The sequence below is a fragment of the Ctenopharyngodon idella genome, chromosome 7 (genome assembly GCF_019924925.1).
Source record: "Ctenopharyngodon idella isolate HZGC_01 chromosome 7, HZGC01, whole genome shotgun sequence".
NCBI lineage: Eukaryota > Metazoa > Chordata > Actinopteri > Cypriniformes > Xenocyprididae > Ctenopharyngodon > Ctenopharyngodon idella.
In genome coordinates this window covers 21762915-21789242 of record NC_067226.1, presented here as the reverse complement: position 1 = coordinate 21789242, position 26328 = coordinate 21762915, and the positions used below count along the sequence as shown (strand labels likewise).

At 35.8% G+C, this 26328-nt stretch overlaps 2 protein-coding genes across 4 annotated transcripts in view; one reads left to right on the top strand and one right to left on the bottom strand.

Moving 5' to 3' along the window:
• Positions 1 to 2602, top strand: part of adam19a (ADAM metallopeptidase domain 19a) — a 100240-nt gene extending 97638 nt beyond the window's left edge. For both annotated transcript variants that reach the window (XM_051899395.1, XM_051899396.1), the window contains one exon: positions 1950 to 2602. Coding sequence is in view for 1 of the 2 variants with exons in the window: in XM_051899396.1 (XP_051755356.1) it covers positions 1950 to 2001 (52 nt within the window). In the remaining variant the exon portion in view is untranslated. The remainder of the gene's footprint in view (positions 1 to 1949) is intronic.
• An 8264-nt stretch (positions 2603 to 10866) lies between these two features.
• Positions 10867 to 26328, bottom strand: part of lrch4 (leucine-rich repeats and calponin homology (CH) domain containing 4) — a 44594-nt gene continuing 29132 nt past the window's right edge. The window contains exons 10-18 of one of the 2 annotated variants that reach the window (XM_051899685.1): positions 23441 to 23575; positions 22963 to 23043; positions 22227 to 22278; positions 22046 to 22109; positions 20965 to 21060; positions 20748 to 20845; positions 19514 to 19651; positions 19244 to 19321; positions 10867 to 11272 (exon numbers count right to left, since the gene is read on the bottom strand). In XM_051899685.1, coding sequence (XP_051755645.1) covers positions 11099 to 11272; positions 19244 to 19321; positions 19514 to 19651; positions 20748 to 20845; positions 20965 to 21060; positions 22046 to 22109; positions 22227 to 22278; positions 22963 to 23043; positions 23441 to 23575 — 916 coding nt within the window. In that variant the 3' untranslated portion in view covers positions 10867 to 11098. Of the gene's footprint in view, positions 11273 to 15388; positions 17671 to 19243; positions 19322 to 19513; positions 19652 to 20747; positions 20846 to 20964; positions 21061 to 22045; positions 22110 to 22226; positions 22279 to 22962; positions 23044 to 23440; positions 23576 to 26328 lie in introns of those variants that run through there. The other variant, XM_051899683.1, reaches the window with a different exon arrangement.

Sequence of the window (26328 nt, the reverse complement as noted above, 5' to 3'; positions counted from 1 at the left end):
ATTATACTGTGGTGTAGCTGCATGGCTAATTTGGATCGCTAGCCTGTTAAAATATGAACAAAAAAAAAATCTAACCTTTAAACCTGGCACCAAGTTTTATCAATCTTTTCGTAGTATATGCAGCTTTACTCTCTCTTAATGTGTGTCCATGAGAGAGAGATAGAAAGAGATGTTAATCTATTTATTACTTAAAGCACATATTTTAACATATCGCAATCAGCATGCGTACAGTTTTCTATTGACTTAAACATTCCAAGGTTTGATATTTTTTGATAACGACTGTAGTCAATAACAACGCCGCTGTAATAAGAAACTGCTGTATAACAAACCGTGACTGTCCATCCACTTAGCGACTGTATTGAAAATGACTCGTGTTGCCAGTACTATTGTTTTGTACATTGTAATGGATTATGAAGTAACAAGCTGGATGTACATTATCCCTTACATCTTAGGACCTTTATTACAAACAAAACAGATGATAGATCATATTATTTTGTCTATATAATACAACTAGGATAAAATTGCTGGTTCAGGTGTGTTTGATTAGGGTCTCTGCAGGACTGTGGGTCCCCAGGAGCAGGGTTGAAGACCTCTGCTAGGACAGGGATGGGCAAACTCGGTCCTGGAGGGCCACTGTCCTGCAGATTTTTGCTCCAACCCTAATCAAACACACCTGAACCAGCTAATCAATGTCTTCAGGATTCCTAGAAAGCTACAGGCAAGTGAGTTTTACCAGGTTTGGAGCTAAACTCCAGGACAGGGTTTGCCCATCCCTGCCCTAGGAGGGGTAGTTAAAAGTTCACTGCATTTCCTTTCAACAAAATTCCAAAACAACCACTTTTCTGTTGGGCGGAGCTAATGCATGGAAGTGCAGAAGTTGTTCAGGTCGATGAGAACAATATGTGTACTGAGTTTCGTAGATATACATTGATGTATGTACGGTATATGAACAAAGTTTATATACTACATAAATGAGGCGCTGCAGACTTTGCTGCCTGCGTCATATCTTTTCCACTTACAATTTGTAACTCATTTTCACAGCAAAATATGTAAATTGTGAAGCCATTAGCAGTTAGCAGTTGATTGAACAGTTACTCTCCAGTAAGAAAGGCAGTCCTAATTAGTGAAAGTCTGTCTGTCCTAATTATTTGATGCTTTGTTTTTCTTTGCCAAACGAGACGGATCAGAGACATTGTTAAATACAAATAAGCATGCTGAACAGTGGGTGGTGCAGTTTGGATATTTTATGGGATTCTTTTCACCTCCCTACCTACTCTTGAGCACAGTAAATATAGAACTGAATTTTTTACTGCACATCAAACGTTTGGATGGGTTTTTACTCATTTATATACAGTAGTAAGTTTTATGGGGAATTACACATGCCCAATTGGAATCTCCTAAGCAGCAAAATGTTCAAGTTTAAATCCTCTTTTCTCTCCTCGAGTCTCCATATCAATGGTAGTCCACTATTAGTTCTCAAAAGCAGCTGTCTAGCACTTATTTTCAGAAATAACTGCTCCAAAATGCATCCAGGCCTCATTTCTGCTTGTTTCCTACACTACATGCTCCTACAATCTAAGAACAACCGGATCTCACAGAGTTTGAGCTTGTGAAGATAAATCTGTTTGCAGTTTCCCAGTGGCGGCGGAAGCTTAGTACTATGTTGTGATAAAAAGACACATTCATTTTCAAAAAAAGAGTGTACCAACGGCTAGAAGGTGGATGTTTATAGAATTGTAATAAAAGGCCTTTTACTTTCTAAAAAGGTATGAACTATTAATCAGAGGGTGTACATGTTGTGTACATGTTGATTAAATGCCTTAGAAATTAATTTATCATTTATGATATGGTAGGCTTTTTAGGGTTAAATAAAGGCCACAGAATCTGACACTTTTTCACTTTTTGTAACTCAGAGATCTAGTTTTAACTAGTGTTTTTTTCTCTTTCAGACCTGTTTCAGGACCCAAACCACTCATAGTTCCGTCCACTTTCCGAAAATGACGCTTGCAGGATTCATTTTGAAAGACTGCAACCAGCCTATTTGCACTAAATAAGGACCCTTGGTGACTGTTACTATATGGAGCTGTCTCACAGGGGATGGAAGAGCATGGTGCTAGGGCCATGGATGAGGCCTCGCAAACCGGCGTTCAAACACAGTCGGGCACAGCAGAGACGACGCGGTTTTGCATGAAAACATGCAAACTGAGAAAGTTTTGGATAGACCATTACATTGCCAAAACTGACTTTTTAATCACCTTGCAAATTTTTGTACTTATTTGTTGTTGCGTTTTAATGTTATGCCTTTGTCTTGTTTACATTTTTTGTTTGACTATCATCTATTTGTCAAGTGCCAAAGATGTTGTTTTGTTTAATGCCTTGATTGTTTAATTTGTTGTACTGTGCTGTACGAGATTTTGTGTTCGGTACATAAAATATGTTATACCTTTTTAGTAAAGACGCCATGTTGTTGTGGTTGTCCTCACTTTATTGCAGACTTTACATCAGGTCTCATTCTTTATATTATCAGGTCAAAAAAAGAGATTTGCAGTGAAAAATGGGTTCTTAAATAATGGAAATGTTGAAATAAAAAAAAGAAAGTAAAGGTTAAGTGTGTAATTTCTGTGCAAAATGCAAAAATGCAAAAAAAATGACAAACAAGTTTTCCAACAAGTATATCTAAATAGGGTAACACTCTATTTCGATGTTCCACTTTAGACATTCTACTAACTATAAGTAACTTTGAAACTACATGTTGCAAACTAATTCTCAGAGTATTAGCAAACTGTCTGCTTAATATCTGCTAAATAACTCTTTATTGTGATGGTCCCTCAACAGACATTCTACAGACTTTAACTTTGCAACTACATGTCACTTTGTTCTACTAACCCGAACCCTAAGCTAACAGTCTACTAATACTGATAGTTGACATGTAGTTGCAAAGTTTCTTATAATTAGTAGAATGTGTAAATGGGACCGTCAAAAATAAAGTGTAATCCTAAATGGTAGTGGTATTTTTGTGCATAAATGAGGAGTAAGGGTATTTTAAAATAAATTAAAACTGGTTTTCTGAACAAAGACTATAAGATAAAACTTGGATTAGACAGCTATGAAAATGGAGACCCGCCACTGAAGACTAATTTGGGAGAACACCGTTACAGCACTGACATTAGTCCATAAACGTGCTTCTGCATGGCCTCAGGAGCTCTTTGAAAAATTTCTAAATGGGCTTCATAAAAAAAAAAGACTTGTGTGCTATTCCTGTGAAAGGACTGATAATGTATCTGACAAATGAACTGCTGGCGTATCTTACTAATCAGTGCATTCTCCTGTCAGTGCGGACAGAAATATTTTTAGTGAATCGTGAAGTCCTAGTCGTCCTTTCTTGCTGAAGTACAGTAAATCTATTTTGCAGACATCGTAATTTGATGATTTTTAAATACATATTTCCCCTATTTATAATAGAAAAACTGATATATAATGTATGATTTCGATGATATGAGATACCATTTATAATGTTAACGACTGGCTAAAACATCTTGTTCAGACCTTTAGCAGAAAGTTTAGCCTTGAAATCATATTTAAGATTGTATTTGCATGACATTCGTAAAAGTTGGGCTTCAACACCCTTTGTGGTCAGTGACAAATCTTAGGCTCCGCTATTAAGATGTACAAGAAAAGCTCTGCCCACCTGCATGAAATGGTGGCTCACTGCAACTGAATTGCAAACCCTAGAGAGGTTTCTGTTTGATTTGCAGCTCATTACACACAGTCAGACCTGCCTCACCCCCTCATATGGACCGATAAAGCTCCACTGACAGCTGTGGCTGGTGCATTTTAGGGCAGGGAGGAGCTGAATCTATGCTGTCAGCAGAAACCCTCATCGCTCTAAATTGACGAGCAGCCTTTCCGCCTCAATTTTTGTTTTTACTTGAAATGAATCCTGCACAGTGTCGTGGCCATATTCAGTCTGCTGAGCAGACACTTCTCACGCTGTGCTTTTACATTGCATTGTATTGGTTTTAATTAAATTTAGTTTCTCACTCTCCTACATGCCCTCAGTCCATCCTTCTCATGTCTATGGGAGATGGTGTGTGATTAATTATGTAGGAAAAGGTAAAGGAGCTGTTAAGTCAGGGGAGGAAATTGAGCAGTGTAGTAGAAAATAGGACTGAATCACCCACTCTCAATATCAGCACCTATTCCCTCTTTAATAAAAGAGGACACTAAAATGCTTCTGCAGTCAGTGTGATTTAAACAATGTTACAAACATAAAAATAGGAGGGGGGGGGGGGGGGTACAGAAATTTACATTCCTGTGGCCTGAAAAAAAAAAAAGGCACGTTTAAATTCATTTTTGTTTATTATTATTATTATTTGTTTTTATTTCATTTTCTAGTAAAAAAAAAAAAAAAAAAAAAAAAAAGGTAACACTTTATTTCGATGGTCCATTTTAGACATTCTACTAACTATAAGTAACTTTGCAACTAGTCAACTGTCAAGTGACTCTCATTAGGGCAGTAGTCTGCTAAATATCTGCTAACATTTTATTTTGATGGTCCGCCAACAGACATTTTATTGACTACAAGTAACTTTGCAACTACATGTCAACTTATTCTACTAACACAAACCCTAACACCTAACCCTAACCTAACAATCTACTAGTACTAACAGTCTACTATAGTCTACTAATACTCTAATGAGAGTTAGTTGACATGTAGCTGCAAAGTTACTTATAGTTAGTAGAATGTCTAAAGTGGACTATCGAAATAAATTGTAACCAAAAAAGATTAGATAAACATCATCATAAGTGATGTAGACTATTAAGTAGACTTAATAGTCTGAATAGAACTTAAATTTAAATTACAAATAATATTAAAACATTCTAAATTTTAAATAGCTGTTTTTTAGATACTCTAAATTGGTACAAATTATCCTGTTGATCCTTAATGATTATTTGAGTAACACTTTACAGTCTCTTTAGTTAACATTAGCTAACTAACAATGAGCAATACATTTGTTACAGTATTTATTAATCCTTGTTAATGTTAGTTAATAAAAAAATAACTGTTTGTTGTTAGTTTGTGTTACCTCTGGTCCATTAAATAATATTAACCCATTTGCTGGGTTTGTCCATTTTCAACCCAACTTGGGTTGTTTTTAACACTTTAACACAGCATTTTTTAGAGTGTAAGATTAATGAATGCTTTAGAAATATTTTCATTGTTACTTCATGAACTTCATTGTTACCTTTAATAGTGTGATTTTAATTGATATGTAGTCAAAAAGGTTAAGACCTCTGAGGTGGGACAGGCCATTTTTACCCTTTTTAATTGGGGAGAGACAGAGATTTGATGTTTAAAACTAGCTACTTTTCATTGTAGCTTAATGTTACGTTAGGTAATAGTTTATTGAACATGTCTAATAGTCAGTGTTGGGGAAAGTTACTTTTAAAAGTAATGCATTACAATATTGCCTTACTTCCTAAATAAGTAGCTTCTTACATTACTTAGTTACTTTTATGGAAAGTAATGCGCTACATTACTTTTGTGTTACTTTTTCTCATGGGCTTAGCTTGATTGTTTGTTTTTTAATAACAAAAAAATCTATTTTTTTTTTTGCAAATGTAAAGGCCCTTTTACATTTGTTTTATTTAACATATTTGATTATTGCAGGTTTAATATTTTGAGTTTGCATTTTACTGTTTTTATTTATTTTGAGGAATACTGAATCTGTTTTTGTACAGGTGAGATGAGTAAACGCATGCTCACATTTAGTCTAGAACTACAATAACCATTATTTTCACAAAGCACACACAATGCCTCTGCACCTCACTCCCGATTTCTCTCAACATGGGGACAGGAGAGGTGTCAGTCGATAAATGGGAAAACAAAGTAACTTGCGTTACTTATTTGAAAAAGTAACTCAGATATTTTGTTGTAAATATAAAAGTAATGTGTTACTTTACTAGTTACTTGAAAAAAGTAATCTGATTACATAACTCACATTACTTGTAGTTCTTGCAAAAAAAAAAAACTGATTTGTGCCTGTATTGCTTAAGACACTAATTGGTATTGCATTCACATATAGTGGACTGTTTTTACTGACTATTATTATTAGGATCCCGCAAAACTTTGATGACCGAACAGATGCAGCTATCCAGCACAGATAAGCAATTGCCCAAAGAAATGAACTAGCACTAAACTTGATTCTTCTTCATTTTATAGCATATAGACCACGTCCGTATTAGCTACTTGGAGGGGATACAACGTCTTACATAGAGCCATATGCTCTGAGACATCAATGTTAATGTGAATAGATCATTGGTGAGTCTGTAGCGCTGGAGGCCACAGTATGTTCTTTAGCTTCAAGACAAGTGCAGAATGAAACACAACTGAGTAAGAGGTAATTCAATAGAGCATAATCCAATTGAGTTAAGCAGAGAACAATGGGACAAAGTGTAATTGAAACGTAATGTAATGCAGTAGCATTCAATTCAATGGAACAGAACATGATATAAGAACGTAGAACAAATTACAACCTAGAACAAGTAGAAATGTCACTGCATATTGGGTCCCACATGAGAGTAGAGTGCGTCACGGCTTATAAATTGAAGCAAAGTGATATTCACACAAGCCAGTCGCACTGAGATTTTACAGCAGTAATTCCTCAGCGGCCCGCAAACAGGGCACTTAAGTCTGATTTTAATTACATTTGTTGGGGGAAAACCATCAACAGTATTGAGGCATCAATGCTGTGCTACAATTTATGTTTAAATATTGATCTCGCCTGACTGCTGATCTCTAATTCTGCCGACTGCATGGAAGAACAAAACCTCCCATTACAACATCATCAAGGTTACGTCTGGCAACATGCCTGTGAAAGTGAGCTGATCTTGGTCTGGTCTGAGCAGATGTTGGTCAGGTGAGTCTGGGAGTAGTGCGCTCGATATTAAAGATGCACTTTGAAGAAAGAGCTCACATTAATAATTGACGCAGGCTGCCTGTAATCAATTTGGTATGTCTACCACAGTTCAGCTTTTGGACTTAGCAGAGCTCCATTTGAGACTGAATGTGAAAGAGTAGGCTATGTGGTGTGTATAGAGCCTGTCAACCTTTTACTCACTACTGCATTATATCAAATGGCATAGATTGTGGAATTTCCAACAGTTTTTCATTGTTGTTACTGCCATCGCTTTGGTGCCAAATGTGAATTCATGTGGTTTTGAAAGCCGAAGCGGAACATAAGTGACAGTTTGCTATTTTGGAAACGTAAAATCTCTTGCTCAAAAGCTCAAGAGTGGCAGAACTGAATTGATCTCAATTGCTGCTGTTCTCTCACCCAACCTCTGAATCAGACCTTTAATCCTTTGGATAGCAGCTCAGAAATGTCACTTCTCAGATTCATCTTCCCCCCTGAGTGTCACGGAAAAGGTACTTACTAAGATTCTTCTTCCAGTCTGCCAGGGGACTGCTTTCTTCTACAGCTGTTTTCAAGAGGAGTAGCAACTTCTGTGGCTTCAACTGGTGTGCTGAAAGTGTAGGTTCAGTTAGGGTACAATGGGGCTAAAAGCCACCCTTAAGATATGTTGATCTTTGTTTGCTAATTAGCCTATATGGTAATAAAAAATATATTAATGTTGATAATTTGTGTGAACAGGCAAAATAAGTTTTTGACTGAAAGTGATGTAGGAATGATAGACTGTAAAAAAAAAAAAAAAAAAAAAAATGATGGACGACACATTAGTAAGTAGTGAAGCCGTCAGTGTGCCAATATGGCGCTGACATCTTGAATCTCGAGTCTGCGAATAGTGAATTTGGATCCCGAATCTGCTCAGTAGTGAGCGCGAAATGGAGTCGCGATATCAAGGTCCCGCCCACACTCCCGGAGAATAGGTTAATAAAGCAGAACAACTCATTATGTCAGTGTGAAATAAACAGTTCTGGAAATGTAGAAATTAAAGTTAAAGCGCCAATCTCCTCCCGAAAATCCAGAAAAAAGTCCGTTGGTGCTTCAGCGACTATACTTCGCTCAGAAAAGCTGTCAATCATGACGCGTTTTTATAGCATCAAATAACTAAACTTATTTAAAGAACGAACAAAGAACGAACTAATATCACCGTGATAAAAAAAAAAAAAAACACGCCTAAAATGACAGAAACCATCTTTGGGGAAAAAAATAATAATAATTTGACGTGTAATTTGACTGTTTCGTTTGTGGAGAGGGCGGGGTTTGGGGGCAATCGAGACGATTTGGCTTCACTTTTCAGGACTCGTGTGGCAGTGGCACGCTTGGTAGGAATAAATAAAACAAGAGGAGTCTTTAACCCTATACTAAGGGCACTATAGGAATAATAGTGTGGAGTTTGCTATTTTGCTATATATTCATATGCAAACATTTTTGATATTTAACATATTTTCGAGTACATTTAAGTACATACTTGTTCAAAATAGCCACTTCAGCAAATGGTGCATCAGTTGTCTGTTCATATAATCATCTCTGGCATTTCAGAACCTCTTAACTAAGTGTTTTTTAAGGACTTTTTATTCTGCTTTTAGTAAATGGATAGCTGGAAACTATAATGTTATGACAGGCATATTTCACATATGAATCACATTCAACAAAACTGAAAATCTGAAAGGATTTTGAATCAGAATATGTGTGATATAAATAATCTTTATCCAGATTACCTATGATTTAAACTTAAGGAGATTTTTTTTTTTCATACTTCAATGGGGCCCATTAACTGTTTGGTTAATCATATTCTTCAAAATATTTTAATATTTATATTGTGTGGTAACCGTTTTATAAAAGCAATAATACAGCACAGCCTCTCGTACCTTAGCTATTGCTTACATATACACTGCCTGGTCAAAAAAAAAAAAAAAAAAAAAAAAATTCGCTGCTTGGATTTAAATAGGGAAATACTTAAGAGGGATTATTGCAGTGATTATTATGTTTCTAGCATGTTATATGTTTGGGAACAGTTCTTCTAATCCTAATTGATGGAGTGTGTAGCTTTTCATTTCTTTGTCAAAGAATGTCTGGGATGGAGCATGAAGAATCATTTTCAAAAAAGAATTGATGAATTGGCACCTCTCAGTCCAGACCTTAAATTCATTGAAAGTCTTTGGGATGTATTGGAGTAAACTTGACAGAGTGCTTGACTCTTGCATTGTCAATACAAGATTCTTGACCAAAAATTGATGCTCCTCTTGATGGAAATAAATGTTGTGATGTTATTTCCATTAAGAGGTGCTTAGATTTTTGTTAACATTAGAAATGTTAATGTCTCAGACACCCATGCAGAGAGAAGAAAAATACTCTTGTATGTTACTGCAGACACCAATTGACAAATCTCTGTGGTTGTTAAATATGTTGTTGTGTATGTTATTTTATATAATTTATTAGTTGGCCTAAACAAGGGCTTGATATTTTTGTTACCTTGTCTGCTATTTAAATTATGTTTTCATTGAACCACTTTTTTAAAAGAAAAAAAAAATAGGTAGAAATGTTCAATAGCTTTTTCTAGACTTTAAGGTATGTGTCTATAAAGAAATTGACCCTGAAAAAAATCTACCATGAGAAAAATTCACTATAATAATAATAATAATAATAATAACAATATGACAACTAGCCCCGGTATCCCCCATACTGCTGGTTCAGTGAAACCTAAATTCTCCTGGTTTATCAGCAGCCTTTCATAGTTTGAGTATGGCTATAAAAATAGAAAAGGATATAAAGGGTCTTCTGTTAATGCTTCTCAACTAGTGGGTTGCAGGTCTGATAGGGTTGAGAATAGCAGGAGAAACAATGCTAACACGATCAACTTTTAAAAGGGATATGTTTGTTATTGATGACAAAGCTTGACATCTATACAACCCTACAGTATTTTGGAGAAAATTCCTCTGTTACTTGGCATAAGCAGCAAAATTAGTCAGATACTAGCCTTTTTGGTTGATGTATCTTTGTGGAAAACAGAATGCTGTGTACTAAAGCCTAAACCTCATCCCAGCTGTGATGCAATGCTAAAGGAGAAGTATAATGCTGCAGGTTGTTTTGCTGTTTCAGGGCCTGAACGGTGTGCAGTGACTGAGAAACCACTCGATTACAAACTACAGTATACCAAGAAATTCAACATTAGGGTGTCAGGTCATCTAACTGTGATCTGGCACAAAAGAGAGACAGACTGACTCATGAAACATGGTAATTATACAAAACACAATGACTCAAACACAAGAAATTCAAAGCTTTAGAGTCACCTCAGAGTCCAGACCGCATCCCACTGAAGTCCTGTGGATTGAGCGGCTGAATCACTCTATTTAAGCAATTTAACCTTTTAGTCTTTAATATCATATGCTATATAATCAACTCACTTTATTCCCAACTGGTGAAAAAATTCTCAAATTTCAGTTCCAGTCACTGCTTTAAAATAAAACAAAGAGGTTTAAACATTGTTTCTGCTTTTTAGCTACACACTCCCAACAAAGTACTTTTTAATTCAGCAAATTAAACAGATAATTTCACATACAGCTATTGCTAAATAAGGTTGGCTATAGTGAGCCACATTGTTTGTCCAACACTCCAAATGTGCACAAAATGTCACAATCGGAGCTTGAGCGCTGTTGTTAGCTTATCACAGGATTACTGCCACCTTCGCCGCTTCGCAAGAGTAATTACCTGTGAAAAACCAATTAAATTTGCATTGTAATAAAGCCGAGATTACGAACGTAATTAATTTTCAATTATGAGGAAGCCCCAACAAAATGATTACACAAGAATGGCCAACTACCTCAGTAACGAGGCTCATTTAGGCAACGTCTTGCATCAATTTTCATATATTCTGGATAAATATGCATCAGACAAACAGTTTTAAGTTAAATTTGCTTTATTGTGCATGATTTTGTCTGTTTCAATTGCCACAATGAATTTTTCTTGTAATTTACATAAAAACCCTCTGTACATGCATTGTAACAGGCAAAATGCTAATCATTTAAGGCAGGCTGTAGATAATATTACACAATGGATTAAAAAAAAAAAAAATACACAAATGGAAAAAAATTGTGCATTTGACATGTGCTGGCAATCGTTACTCGATGGCCCTAGGAGGCGTTGTCTTGATTTGGAGTCGTGGATTGGAGGGGAAGTCCTGAGGGGTCCTGACGGGATGAGCGACGGGCACCTGATGTAGGTACCTCCAGCAGAGCCTGAACAGTCTGAGCGACGCGCGTGAGCCCCTCTTCCTCCAGAATCAACTGCGGTGGACACAGTGTGTCCTGGTGGGATTTGATGGAGGGGAAAAAAAAAAATACTAATATAAGTTTGTTTACAAAAAAGGTTCATAATATAAGCAATAAAACATCTTGGCATAAACAGATGGTTCAGGGAAAATTGGTTCTTGTATTGCAGGCCCTAAAAATCTGCAAATATAGGCTTCTAAGAGGGGATGCTAAAGGGTGAAGTGCACTCTCGATAAACAAGCAAGATCCTCGGCTCATTATGAAAAGCTTTCCATGCACCTATAAGGATGGTTGAGAAATGCAGCTCCCATCTGTTATCTCAAGGACCGACAACATGCAAGGTAGTCCTCAGGTGCAGACAGGATCGCATGCACAAGAGGCACTTGTGACACACGGACAATGCATACAGCACAACACTTGATTGCAAAATCATTTCTTTGTATTGCCCACTATATCACACAGCAGCGAATCCCCGTCTTTCAGAGACGCAGCCATGCAGTTGTAGCACTTCACCGAGAGGATGCTATTTCATCCCAGGCTGAAGTACACTGAGTCGAGCATAACAAGCCAGCACTTCAACATCTTGAATATCCATCATGCATTCCAATGATTAAATTCAGTCAACCCTAACGGTATACATTAAATATAGATTATGAATGAGTTGCATAGGCTCTTATTGCCATATTTAGGCTGTATGTCAAACATGCAGTATATACAGTATAAGATTTTGCAGTAAGCTTTAACACAATAATAGCGCAGCAGTATTACAGTGTGAACGCATGATGTTTTTAACCCTCTATTGTGGTGTTTGGCCAGATAATTCACTTTCTTGGTTTTCAGAAGAAAACGATGACATATGGCATCGTTGAATTGAAATCACTTACTTTAAAGAATTCAATAATGTTGTTTTTATGACACTTATATTAGATTTTTCTCTCCAAGGTTGTTTTTCCTGGGGGTCAACACATGCTCCTTATATTGCACTATTAAAAACTTTTCTGTACATTTCTTCAACATCTGGATTTTGCTGCCTCTCTCCATGGTAAGTTAGATGTTTTTGCTCACAGATTCTCACGTTTTTCTAATATAGTTCACAGTAAAGTGAGAAAACAAGAATGCATCCATATGGCAAATGGCAGTGATGTATTTCTTTGTTGTTGAGGCATCAATTACTGCAATGAATTATTTATTTGGAAGTGTTTATTGTAATTATTATTATGCATATCTCAATTATGATTTATGTTTCATATGTTCAGGAAAAAAAAAAATCTACAGAAATGCCATGAACAAAAGAGTAAGATTGACTCGAAAAAAAAAAAAAAAAATCAATTCATAAAAGAAATATACATTTAATCATAGCAAAACTTGAGGATAATTCTGAAATTATAATATTACTTTAATGGTAGAGAGCTGCCAAAAGAAATATATTATTTTGAAGAATGTCTTTACAGTTTGGCTACTGGAGCAATTTTATGTGGGAAGAATTTCCATCATTAAAAGTCAATGCAACACCATAGAGGGTTAACTGAACTGTTCTCACCCATGAACACACCGTACTTCACAATGTCAAAGTGAAAAATTAGCTGGCAAGTTCATTAATAAATTATTAAAAATAATAAACAGAAAACAAATGACCGCATAAGTATTCACCCTCCTGCTTTGACACACTTTAATGAGTTCAGAAGCAAAATAATCGCTTGATTAAAGTGCTTCACGTGATTTCAGTGTAACTGCACCTGCGTCTAAAAGTGTTAGTAGTAGTGTATTTACACTGTAACACTGGTGAGTGTGGTAGGAAGAAAGTTTCTGATGATCTAAAAATGCTGTTTGCTCAGGGCAATGACATTCATCCATTATAAGAGTTTATTAATAGTCCAAATGCTTTGGAGCAGCTGTATGTGAGACCCTGAAGAAGACTTTAAGACAGTGTTCTTCCTCACACTTTCTGCAGTGAACGTCTACATTTCACTGAGACTGAAACTGAACTGTTGGGCACTGTGTTTGAAAAGAAGAATGAGCAAAAATTCCATTGTCACTATATGTGAAAAACCTTTAGTTCGCCAAAAAATTAAATTTGTGCAATTAATTACTCACCCTCATGTTGTCCCAAACCTGTAAGACCTTTGTTCATCTTCGGAACACAAATTAAGATATTTTATATGAAATCCAAGAGGTATTTTTTATCCTCAGTAGAAAGCAATGAAATTACTACATTTAAGGTCCAGAAAAGTAGTAAAACATTGTTAAAATAGTCAACTACAGTGATTCAACCTTAATGTTATGAAGTGACACAAATACTTTATATGTGCAAAAACAAAACAAAAATAATGACTTTATTCAACAAATTCGTCTCTCCCCTATCATTCTCCTACACTATTTCCATTGCAGCACTTCCAGGTTCTATGCCAGAACGCAGCCTCTGTATTGGCCGACGCCTGCTCACGTGAGCAGCACAACGCATGAGTGTGATGCTGACGCAGGAGCCGGCCAATACTGAGCCGGCGTTCAGACGTAAACGAACTGAACTGTGTTCACTGCATCAATAGTGTACTAGTCTGACAGGGTACAGAAGAAATCTTGAATAAAGTCGTTATTTTGTTTTATTTTTGCGCACAAAAAGTATTCTCGCCGCTTCATAACATTAAGGTTGAACCACTGTAGTCATCTTGACTTTTTTAACGATTCTTTAATACCTTTCTGGACCTTGAATGATGGTAATTACATTTTTTTTTTTTTTTTTTTTTTTTTAAAACAAAAACCTTGGATTTCAAAAATATGTTAATTTTTGTTCTGAAGATGAACGAAGGTCTTACGGGTGTGGACGACATGAGGGTGAGTAATTAATGACAGAATTTTCATTTTTGGGTGAACTAACCCTTTAAAAATAACTTCTGAACAGTAATACTTATGACTCGGATACCTATGCGCCCAGTTATTTTCTTTGTTTAATTGGTTTGTATTAGGGGTTGTAAAGTTGTTTGTGCTGATGGGTGGCAGTATATTTACATCTAAATAACAGTTCCATCATGCTGTATTACATCAAAACATCAAAAACTCAGTACTGTAATACCCAGTATTACAGTACATTTTATATGAACATGTAATGTATACATTCCATACACCATTGAAAAGTTTGGGGTCAGTAAGGTTTTTTTTTTTTTTTTTTTTTTTAATTATTCAGCAAGGATACCTTAAACTGATTAAAAGTGACAGTAAAAACATGTATAATGTTACAAAAGATTTTACTTTAAATAAATTGCTCTTTTAAAAAATGTATATTTATCAAATAATACATTAAGGTTTCAACAAAAACAAACAACAGAATTGATTTTCACATTGATAAGAAGAAATGTTTTTTTGTGAGTACCAAATCAGCATATTAGAATGACTTCTGAAGGATCATGTGACACTGATGCTATTTACACTAAGTGTAAATAGAGATTATACATTACTTGTCCCTAAAGCCAACCCCTACACTTTAGTCCTGCTATTTAATACCCGTTAGGAACTTTACTTCCACTTTTCAAATATTTTCTTAATTTTTATTTAAAATAAACTCCTCTCTGAGCTGATATGCGATGGGATAAGTTAGAAGAAAGAGTTCGGAGTTCATAAGAGACTTTCAAAAAGATAAAAAAAATAAAAATCTTACCGACCCCAAACTTTTGAACTGTAGTGTATAGACTTATAGTTTAAAACAGACACACAGTGGGGTCCAAAAGTCTGAAAAAGCATGTTTCTCATTTAAAAAGTTTTAATTATAAATTATGATATCAGCAAATATTATCTTCATCAATGAGTAAAAAGTTTAATTAAAAAATTGCATTAAAAAAAAAAAAACTTTAATGACAGCAGCATTTTGCAGTCAAGTTCAGACTTTTGACCCCACTGTGTAGAATAGTATATACTTTTACTTTGTGCAGCTATACTTACTTTTCCTCTATTTTCTACTAGCCACACAATGGATCAACACTTACCTTTTGGTAAAGGGCACATAATACCCGGACTCACAAGCTACAGTGACGAGCTGATGTGAGGATTTCATCCCCAGCAGAGAGACAAACTAAAGCAGAATTAATCATGAGCAAGAGCAACAGTCAGTCATGAACATTTGACAAAAGCACATGTAAAGCAGCCGACCACACGTAAAAATCAGTGTTTCCTTTTTTTAATAATTTCTTTACAGACAAAAAAAAAAAAAACACCTTTATATCAATATAAACTTAACTTCTTAAATACACAGTATTTTATAAATATAACAAAATACATTTCATGTGTTGCAACAGTTTTAACTAGGAAACATTTGGACGGAAACATTCGTTTAGATCTAGTGTCTAGCGTATGTATAAGGACGGTAGAATTATCAGTCATCTTCTGTAAAAGCCTTCAACATGTAGCATATGACAATCCTTATTTTATATGGCTGAAGCCTCTAGAGCAACTGTGAGAAAGTCCATCTAAGCTAAATGTGTTCATTATCAAAGTGGATTCATTTTAAATTAAATGTCTATTATGATTAGCTTTAGCATTGACAACAATGTATAGTGTTATAAAACCCCATCAACTTACATATGTTTGAACAACCTCCCTTAAAATATGTTTAAGACATTGTAGGGTGAGAGATTGTATGTTGGTAACTAGTTCCACAGCACATCCCTTCACCTACCCTTGTTTCCCAGTCTCTCTCTCTCTCTCTCTCACACACACACACACACACACACACACACACTCATTCTCTCCTCTTATCGTTCTCTGCAGATGAGAGGCTGCTCGTTAGTAAACTGTCGGCAAAGCTCCTAAATCACATTAAGTAGGCACGGAATACAAAAGCAACATCAGCATACAGCACCGCGGAAGATGGGTGCTCATGGCACATTACAGGACTACAAAACCACTACGGCCACATTTAGAATCAGGAAATGACAGCTGAAGAGGCTTGTGGAGAAGCAGGATTCACAACCATTTCATCTTCAATTAAAAAAGAAAAAGAAAAAAAAAAAGTGTAATTTGTAATTTGGTAATGTCTGCTTATCCGTAAGCAGTAACAAACATACATATGTTTAAAAGATATTAATATCCCCAAAGTCTTACGTTTTTTTTTTTTTCAGCTCAATATGATCATGGGAGTTATCATAAGCATATTACTCAATTAATCGGTTCAATTTAATCAGTCAAATTTAAGTAATGTGCTCAATGAGACTGGGTTTCCACCAAATGCGGCTTCAGCAGAACAGAGAAAAACATAAATAAACTGAAACAATAACTTAATTGTGAACAGTTTGCATACAATAATTATATTAAGATGCTCTCAAGAAAACCAAAACGAACATTCATAAAACAAAAAATACAAAACAAAAACAAAACACGTTAACACAGCTTTGAATCATATTAGTACCATCAAAAAAATGTTGAAGGAACAGTTTAGTAACAGCACTGCCCTCTGGTGGTCACAGTCAACAAGACAAGAGCGACAGAACAGGAAAGTGAAATAGTCCACGCAGTCCCAACCCTAACAGATATCTACAACATGTGAATTAAACCAAAATCAGCTGAGAAGTACCATCACCACACTGTTAACATATTTACCAAATGCTACAAACTAATTTGCACTGCCGTGTGAGCAGAAGGAACCTACAAGCTTCTGAGGCACTTTGATGATGACCATGCAAACCAAATACAAGCCATTTTAAAGCCCATCAAGAGGGGGGAAAAAATGGGATGGGGAGTTTGTGCCAGTGCTTTAAAACTCTTAGGATAACAAGATCCCTTACAAAGACAGTCATTCCCTCGAGAAGGCGTATAATCTATCCTAGGATCAACAGCAATGCTAAGGCAATCAGGTGGAAAAGCCCTTCATGAGTGGAAACCACATCTATGTACAGATAAAGTCAACATCCTCAAAAAAAAAAATTGGAGCATGTGACCATTGATGAGTTGTGTATAACTTTTTGATGTGGAAAAATGTGTATATATTCGATCAAGACCTCTGATAATTTGCAATATATTTCAATATGTCAGTATTGGTTCTTATATATGTTTCCAATCCTTTTAAAATATCTGTGGGGAGCTTTAATGTGTAAGCTCAAAGGCATTATGGGTAGGGAATTATATATATATATATGTATATATACACAGGTTTTGTCAACAATGTGTGTACACAGTACAGAGGTGATGTATCCATTACATTTACACATTGATGCTCGCTCGCACTATGCTATAAGCTGGCAGTATAACATATAGAGCAAAGCCATGAGGAGAGAGTAGAAGAGCAGGAAGCCGGTGGAAAAAGGGGAGGAAGGAGAGGCAGAGGTGCTGTTCTTGTCCTCGTTCACCTCCTCCTCCTCTCCGCCTGCAATTGCCAGGAGCGCCGTCACACAGCGGTGCACTGCAGGTAGCTTACTGCACAGGATATCAGACGCTAAACACAACTCCATCTGAGAAAGAGAGAGACAGACAAAAGAAAAGGAAGAACAATGCAGAGAGGACAAACAAAGATGATTGGACATAGTGTTGAACAAAGACAAACACATGAAAGCAGGATCATTTAAAGGGATAGCTCACTGACAACTATTTACTTAACTTATGTTTTACAGAAACCTATATGACTTTCTTTCTTCCGTGAAACACAAAATGAGATGTTTATAGAACTATATACAATGTCTAGGGCTGAACGATATTGGAAAAAAGTGACATTGCGATATTTTGTTATTCTGCGATAAATATTATGAAAAAATACAGGAATTTTAACTAGATTGACTTAAAGAGCTATGTTCGGAAAGAATGAATCTTTCGATGTCTCAGAGCGCCTTTGTTTAATTTACTGTGAAGCGAGTTTCATGAGCTGTTTGTGCTTCACTCTGAAACCCACAGTGCATCTATTCATTTAATTATATCACAGCCATTTAGCAATATCAATTTTATTTCAATATATTGTGCAGTCCTAACACTGTCCAAGCTGCTCTTTTCCATACAAAAGTAAATGGCGATACATTTAATATTTTTGATGCTGCTCTGCTGCAGAGCAACGCGCGGTTTGTTGGTTATGGATGACAAAAAGTTTTAAAAGTGAAATTTTTTTGGCTGCCCTGCCCTCGTCAATGTCAATCAAATCAAAGAAGGTGGGGCTTACCGTTCACAGAAGATGAGTGCAAATTCCGAATCGAACGCGACGCTTTACTTTTAAAGGTGCAATTCGCAACCTCACCGCTAGATGCCGCTAAAATTTACACACTGCACCTTTAACGGTGGAAGAGAGCGTGGTGAGATGTACAGTAAGTAGCTAAACATTTAATGTTTTACGTGTTTTACAATAGAAATGTTCTCAGTAATATCCAGTGAAGCAAACTACTTTTTTTTAAATGAAATTTCGGCGTTTTGAATTGAAAATATGCTATAATTTACATGATTCATGTAATTCATAACTGAATGTGAAGAGACAATAAAGTTTTCGACATATTACACATGCGAATAAGAGTAAATGTCTGCAAATCTTAAAATAAAATAAACGCAAATAGTTTTAATTTACTTCATAACTACAACTGGACCTAGAACTTCTTTTACCATTCTTTTTTCTTATTCATTATTCTCTTAAATCCCTTTTAAAGCCCCACACACACTTATATGATGATTTTTATGGCTTTATGGTGCTTTTATGGTCCTTTTTGTAGTTTGACAGCCCAGTCCCTGTTCACTTTCACTGTATTACAAGACAGCAACTCAAACATTCTGCTAAACATCTCCTTTAAGATTCCATGGGAGAAAGTCATATGGGTTTGCAACGTCATGAACTACCTGAGGTGACTACCCCTTTAACATAAAAAAAGGCATAGAGAGCACAAAAAAGGAGCAAATCGAGCTTGAAGCACTTGAAAAACAACATAAAAGAGCATTAACAGTCACATGTCAGTGGGCGAAGTGGATTTTTCTTGTTTGCAAACAGCTCAGGAAGACAAATAATATGGAGGATAATAAAAGAAGCAAACAATAAAAGATGAAATTTATGTTTACCTCAGGGACTCCAAGTCTACGGCATGCAGCAATGAAGTTTTCAACATTGAGGCGGCACTTGGCAGCACTCAGCTTTGGCTGAACAGACAGAAAGATTGCATATACATTCATTAGAAAGCAAATTAAGAACAGCCTGCTTAGTAATCTAGCTGATCTGGGATCAGCTTCCTCCAAATCTGGATAAATAGGGATCCAGACAAAGTGCTTGTTTTTTGAGATACGAGATTATGTTTTGGCTATAATGAGAATAAAATTCAAGCATTAGCTCACCACTGCCGGTGAGGGGATGTGGATGATTGACACAGAACGAGGTCGCACGTGATTGGCCAATTGGCAGAGAACTGTGCCATTGGACAACGCCTCTCCCAGATCCTCAGGCAGAGAGATCTTCAGACGCGTCTCCAGAGTCTGGAAGAGAGACATGGAAAGAGTTACACTAATGGGAAGATATATAAAAAAAATACTTTTGAAACTACTCAATCTGATCTCTGGTGGGAATTTTCTTGGAAGATACATATCGCTTTTTCAAAACAGCAGACATCAAATCAAAACAAAGCACTATTAGAACAGCTGAATGTTGGTGTAACTGTGGAGAAATCCTACATACTAAATTCCTGTCCAACCCTTAAACATTACTGGACTACAATAAATATAACTGTGTCCCATAACACGAAAGACAGTCTTATAGGACACATTGTGACATGAAAATGTAGCTTTGAGTAAAATGTATTTGTATAGTTACATATTTATTTATTACTTTTTTGAGGTCGATTTGTGACAGATTTTTTAAAAATCTTTTTGAAAGAAGCCTCTTTGCTCAACAAGGCTGCATTTATTTGATCAAAATGCAGTAATAAATATATGTTAAATATTATTACAATTTAAAATAACTGTTTTCTATTTTAATAATCTTATAATGTAATGTATTTCCTAATTCAAAGCTGAATTTTCAGCATCCTTACTCCAGTCGTCAGTGTCAACTGATCATTCTGAAATCATTATATCAAGTATGATGATTTGGTGCCTAAGAAACATTTCTTCTTATTATAATCCATGTTACTTTTGTTTTTATATAGTTATATATATATATTATAGTTACCATGTTACTATATTTATGTGGAAACAATGATACATTTTTTTCAGGATTATTTGATGAACAGAAAGAAAAGAACATTTATAATAATAGCAATATTTTGTAACAATATAAAAGTATTTTGATCAATTTAATGCTCCTTGTTGAATAAAAGTATTAATTTCCTTCAAAAAAATAAATAAAATGAAATAATAAAAAAAAATCTTACAGACCCCAAACTTTTGAGCAGTAGTGTACATTTTGTCTTGTTGTTGTTTTAATTTGGCTTGAGTTAAAAAAAAAGAAAAAAAAAAAAAGACTAAGACTAAGGTAAACAAGGGAAAAACTAAGATAATTGTAACAAAAATGGGGTAAGCAGTGTCAGAAGGCTGCTAGAGATGGAGAGATGAATAATACAGGATGCCTCTTTACTTTACGCAGTTGCAAGACGTCTGTTCTCTCCTCTCGTGGGGATCTGAGTGTGGCGCGTGATTCACTGCGACCAGACTCTGCCAAACTGTTTCCTGATCCTGAGAAAAAGAGACCAATAGGGAGATTTACAACATATATTACTAACCAAATCAATCCTATATTAACTTTTGTGTGTGTGTGTGTGTGTGTGTATGTGTGTGTTTGTGTGTGTATATACCAGTCTTGACGTTGCAGCGTGAGGACGTGCGGAACAAGAAGCTGTTGGGTTTGGGAGCAGAACTTGTAGGAGAACCGGGCTTCACGCAGGATGCATCTTTAATATGTCACAAACAAGATTCATCAAATACTTCAAGTATGTTCATTAAGACTGGGTTTCCACCAATACAGCTTCAGCAGAATGAGCTTACATTAATTAAACAAAACTCTAATCAATACATTGTTTATATATATATATATATATATACACACACACAAATTGTATATAAAATATACAAATTATATTATGTTGCTCTCAAGAAAACCAAAGCAAACATTCAACAACAATGATAAAAACCCTGTCAAAAAGTGTTGAAGCACTTTTGGAACAGCACTGCCCTCTGGAGGTCACACTGCTTTCTAGGAGTTCATTTCTAAAGAATTTCTATAGGTAATTGAAAGGAACTTTCCTTTGAATTGCTGCATGTCGATTGTTTGTCACAGACCATGTTTGTTTGGCACCCAATGGGGCCAAGTGTAGCAACAAACAACTGTTGTTTGGCAAATTTTTCATTTTAAAGCAATCCATGTGATTGGGAATTTCATGTGAGGGTGAAAGATTTCACCTTGCAGATTCTGCAACGGGTTTAATTTAGTCACGCGAATTGGCAGCATTGAGCAACAGAAAGCTGCTTAGTTTGAAAGTGACTTCTGTTTGAGCAATGCTTTGTGCATCACTACACTATTGCCAAATTCTTTTTCCCAGCTAATGTGACCACCCCTTATATATATCTACATTTTTAACAGTTTTTGTGACATCCATGTGATACATAAACCTGTTATAAAGTGAGTGGTACTTATGTTTTGCCAATATACTGTAGAGATGGTTTAGATACAGTTATATACAGAAAATGCTCAAGTTTTTTGTGTTCTGGTGCTTAAATTACTGGTGTGCATCCTGAGACAAAACATTGAAACTTTGCTCACTTTTTACATTTACAAACGGCTATATTACACACTGCATGGCAGGTAATATCCAAAAAAAGCATAATAGGGGCACTTTAAAAAAAATGTTGACTTCATGGGGTCTTCAAAAAAGGTACCTGTGCGACTGATGGAGCGCTGTAAAGACACCGTTTGAGTGGATGGAGAAACCTGATCTACACTCTGAGAGAAAGAGAGAGAAATAAGTCAAAGGAAGAAGTCTTAAACACTCACTAAGTATAATATTTTGCATTTATAACCGAATGAGGTAGAGGGAGAGCGTAAATGTGAGGGACTCACTGCACATCTCTGTTTCGGGCCGTTGGGTGGAGAGCTGCTATCTGAATCACCACTAGAGGGACACAGAGATCAAAAATTAACTAATCAAAACTACAAAAATATGTTGGCTGCTTTGTGAACTTCACTAACTAGACAATTTTAGAGTGAATTAGCAACTCGACTCAACAATCACATCATGCATGTTTTATGAAGGTAAGTTATTCTTAAATAAGGTATGTCTATTTGATTTGACAGTTCATTATGTCACCACAGCTGGTCTCAAATTCAGATTTGGCTGCAGACCATGGGCGAGTGGAGCTCTACTCTCGAACAGGAAATACGTCACCTCCACTCGAATAATTTTGTCTCACCAGTGTTAGCTGATGTTGCATGACGACTAGGCGTAATCTATGTTTTGATGGCTTGTGTTAAAATCTCACAATAAAATGACAATTAATAAAATTACTACTTACTAGATTGTGTTTTACTAACGTCTACACCTACCCTTACAATAATGCAAATACAGTAATTAAATGACGCAATATTGATGTGCTCATGCCCAGTGGCCATAGCTGTAGCTAGCTCCACTAGTAGAGGTGACGTATTTCCTGTTTGAGAGTAGAGCTCCACTTGCCCCTTAAGTCAGCAGCCAGACCAGATATTTTTTATATATCTAACACAGACTGCCACAACGAAATGTTAACCCCAGCCACATGCAAACACAAACGCATATGCAGACCATTCGCTCAACTCTTACCTTGAAATGCTTCCTGCTCCTCCGTGCTTTGTCGTCGTGGTCGCCAAGTTACTTCCTGTTTTTACAATTATCTTCTGCAAACTGTAAGACATCAAATGCTTATTAGTCAATAGCTTCCGAATTTGTTAATACAAATAGAGGCATTCTGGGAGATCCCTTCTGATGTTTTTCTTCTGGCTGTGTTGTACTAAATGTGCTTTAAGACACTAACGAAGTAAAGGCACACGACAGCAAGTAACAGTGGTTTCCTTTACAACCACAATGGCTTTCATGACGAAGCATCAGCAAAGATATAATAGAGGCCATTTTATGCACTTTAAAGCAGTGGTTTTGAAGAGTTGCTTTCTGTGCATTAGCAAACAGGCTTGTTAGTTTTATCGTCTCAAAGGCCTAACAGTCTTTTTGACGCCATATCACCTATGCACTCATGTTTCACTTCCACATTTCTTTGATTCATTCAATCCCATCAGCCACTCACGTGCTGGCCTTGTCTCTCTGCTGCTGGGCTCTTTCTCTTTCTTGCCAGATGAGCAGGTTTCCAGGTCTTCTCCTCTCCTCTAGAGTGGGACTGGATGGTGAGCCGGAGTCTGAACCATCTCCAATCACAAATATCCTGAAAGGAAGTAAAAGAGAGATTTAAGTCTTGAATATTTTCCCAAGAATGTTCACCAGAATATAACTTTTTCTGAAGAAATTGTGGTGCTTGTCTATGTCACCACCACTATGCAAGGGTGTTGTGGATGGTTTTTTGTGTGGTCATTGCTATGCAGTTTTTAGGGTGTTCTGGGTGATTATTTACTGGCTCAAGTCAAAAGAGTCTATCATCTTCTGGTCCCTAAATATGGCAATTTAAGTGTAAGGGATTTTTTGCCCAATATAAATCACCCACCAGGTGAAAATTATACGTCTGCCTAGAAACTTAATAACACACCTTTCAAAAGAAACCGCATGATTTGAGGTATCACTTATGGTCAGGAGTTTGTTTAAATCCCTAATCCAAAATATGAGCAATAGTAAGAGTGTTGTTTGCCATAAGGCTGCAATACTTGACAACTTCAGAACAGATTTAAAAACACTAGGTATCATACACTTGCTGACTTTGTTAAAGAGAAAAACTGGGCATCAAACACTAAACGATAGAGAATCTCACACCATCAGACTTTTATTTAGTTCCAAACACAACAAACTCATGCAGAAACAATATGAAAACTGATGAAAACAATGTGTGTTCTAAAATGTTTGATAACCTCTGGAATCATAGTCTGAAGCTAAAAAAAAAATAAAATAAATAATAATAATAATAATTGCACACTGCCATTATTGCCATTTTTCTGTGAAATCTGTCAACTCCGACTGCCCAAAATCTTTAGACTGGCTCTGACTTTCAGCAACTAGTGTTGACTCCTCCAGATGGCAAATCTGGGCAAAAGTCATGTAATGTATTCCAGCCTTTAGCACACAGCACTAATTAGGTCTACAATCTCAAAGAACAGTGGGAAGAACATAGAGCTGCATGATATTGGGAAAAAAACTGACATTTCGATATTTTGTTTTTCTGTAATATATACTCGAATAGCTCTGTTTGGAAAGATTTTTTGGGGTGATTTTGTAGGGGAGTGCATTTGCATAGAAATAAAAAAAGCTCAAATTATTTTTTTTCTCTGAATTTTTTTTTTTTTTTTTTTAGAGCAAACCATCCTTTTAGGGCTGAACAATTTGAAGAAAAATTTGAAAAATTTTGGGGATTTTACACTTACAAACGTTACAAGAACTAACTCAAACCTCTTTCAGTAACCATGAAGTGATAAGAATAAAAAATTCTTCACTTGAGTTCATAGGCTACATTTCAAAATGACGATAAAATAATAATTATTATGATTTTGATTGTGATTATTATTTGATTAAAGAATTAAAACAATGAATATATAATAATAATAATAATAATAATAATAATACTGTACTGTAAAATAAAAATTATAAAAATAATTATTAGTGTTGTCAAATTGATTAATTGCAATTAATCGCATCTAACAAAAGTTTGTATATATATATATATATATATATATATATATATATATATATATATATATATATATATATATATATATATATATATTATACACACACACACACACACACACACACACACACACATACATACATACACAAACTGTTATGTTAGATTCATCAATTTGGCAGCATGATATTTATGTCGTAATTTTGTTATTTTCAAATGTTAAAACTTCAAGCTTTTATTTTGGTGAAAAACTGCAGGGAGATTTTAAAGCTTTTGCTTTGCTGAAAACAGGATTACAAACACTTCTCATTAGAAATGTAGTGAAATGAGTGGCACTGCTGGCACACATAATGCATGTTACAAGTGACTCAAACTTGCAGCACAGTTGGAGTTTGTGTGGAGTAGCATTTACTGTGAATCAAGCTGCTCCAAGACACTGAAACACTGGATCATACACAGGATATATCGCACAGCCCTAAAGGATGGAACAAACTATTTTTTTTTAGATTTTATATATTTTATTATTACTTTGTACTATTTGTACTATTGTACAGTATTAATATGGCTGCTGTTATAACGTTGAATAAAGCAGATGAGTTTACAGAGCAACTTTGACAGTAAGATACTCAGTTACACTGAAACTGGAGGAGGAAATTCACTGTTGACTTTTCCCAGCACTCCCTCACGGATTGACCTTGCGTAATCAAAGTAGAGGAGGGATCCAGCACACTTTAATTAAGAGATTCTGTGTTTCACGGTAACTATTTGAGCATGTATTATAATCAACTGAAGGACATCACTGTGGCCTTCAAATCACACTGAAACAGGTTGTTTATCAGCTTCTTTATTCCACCTTTGTATCTTCTCTGTTTTGGAGCACCTTTGGTTGCTGACTTATTCCACAGTCTAAGAAGAGCTACTGGAAATTTTCCGGCCTGCTGCCATGAGACAGTACAATGTCTCCCTTTCCTCCATTTATCATGCCCATCCACACGTTACACAGCACGAGAACTGATCCTTACCAGCTGTATTCAAATGCATTCAAATTCGTGCACTCTTTGTGACTTCCTCGCACTCTCAGTTTATTTTGCATTGTCTAGTTTGAATGCAGTATGTCTACATGACTGATGCTTCTCTATAGCCAACACAGATCTATGACGAAAAATATTCGAGACAAAAATTTCACTCCGTTCCTTGGAATGAAAATATACCATCTGCCTGACAGATGGTTAAAATATCTGATACAGATCAAGCCGAAACATTTTGAAATGTCTGAAAAATAAACGTGTCTAACAAGAAACTGTGTAAGCTAACCTGATACCACACTTGAGTGCAGATCAGTATCTTGT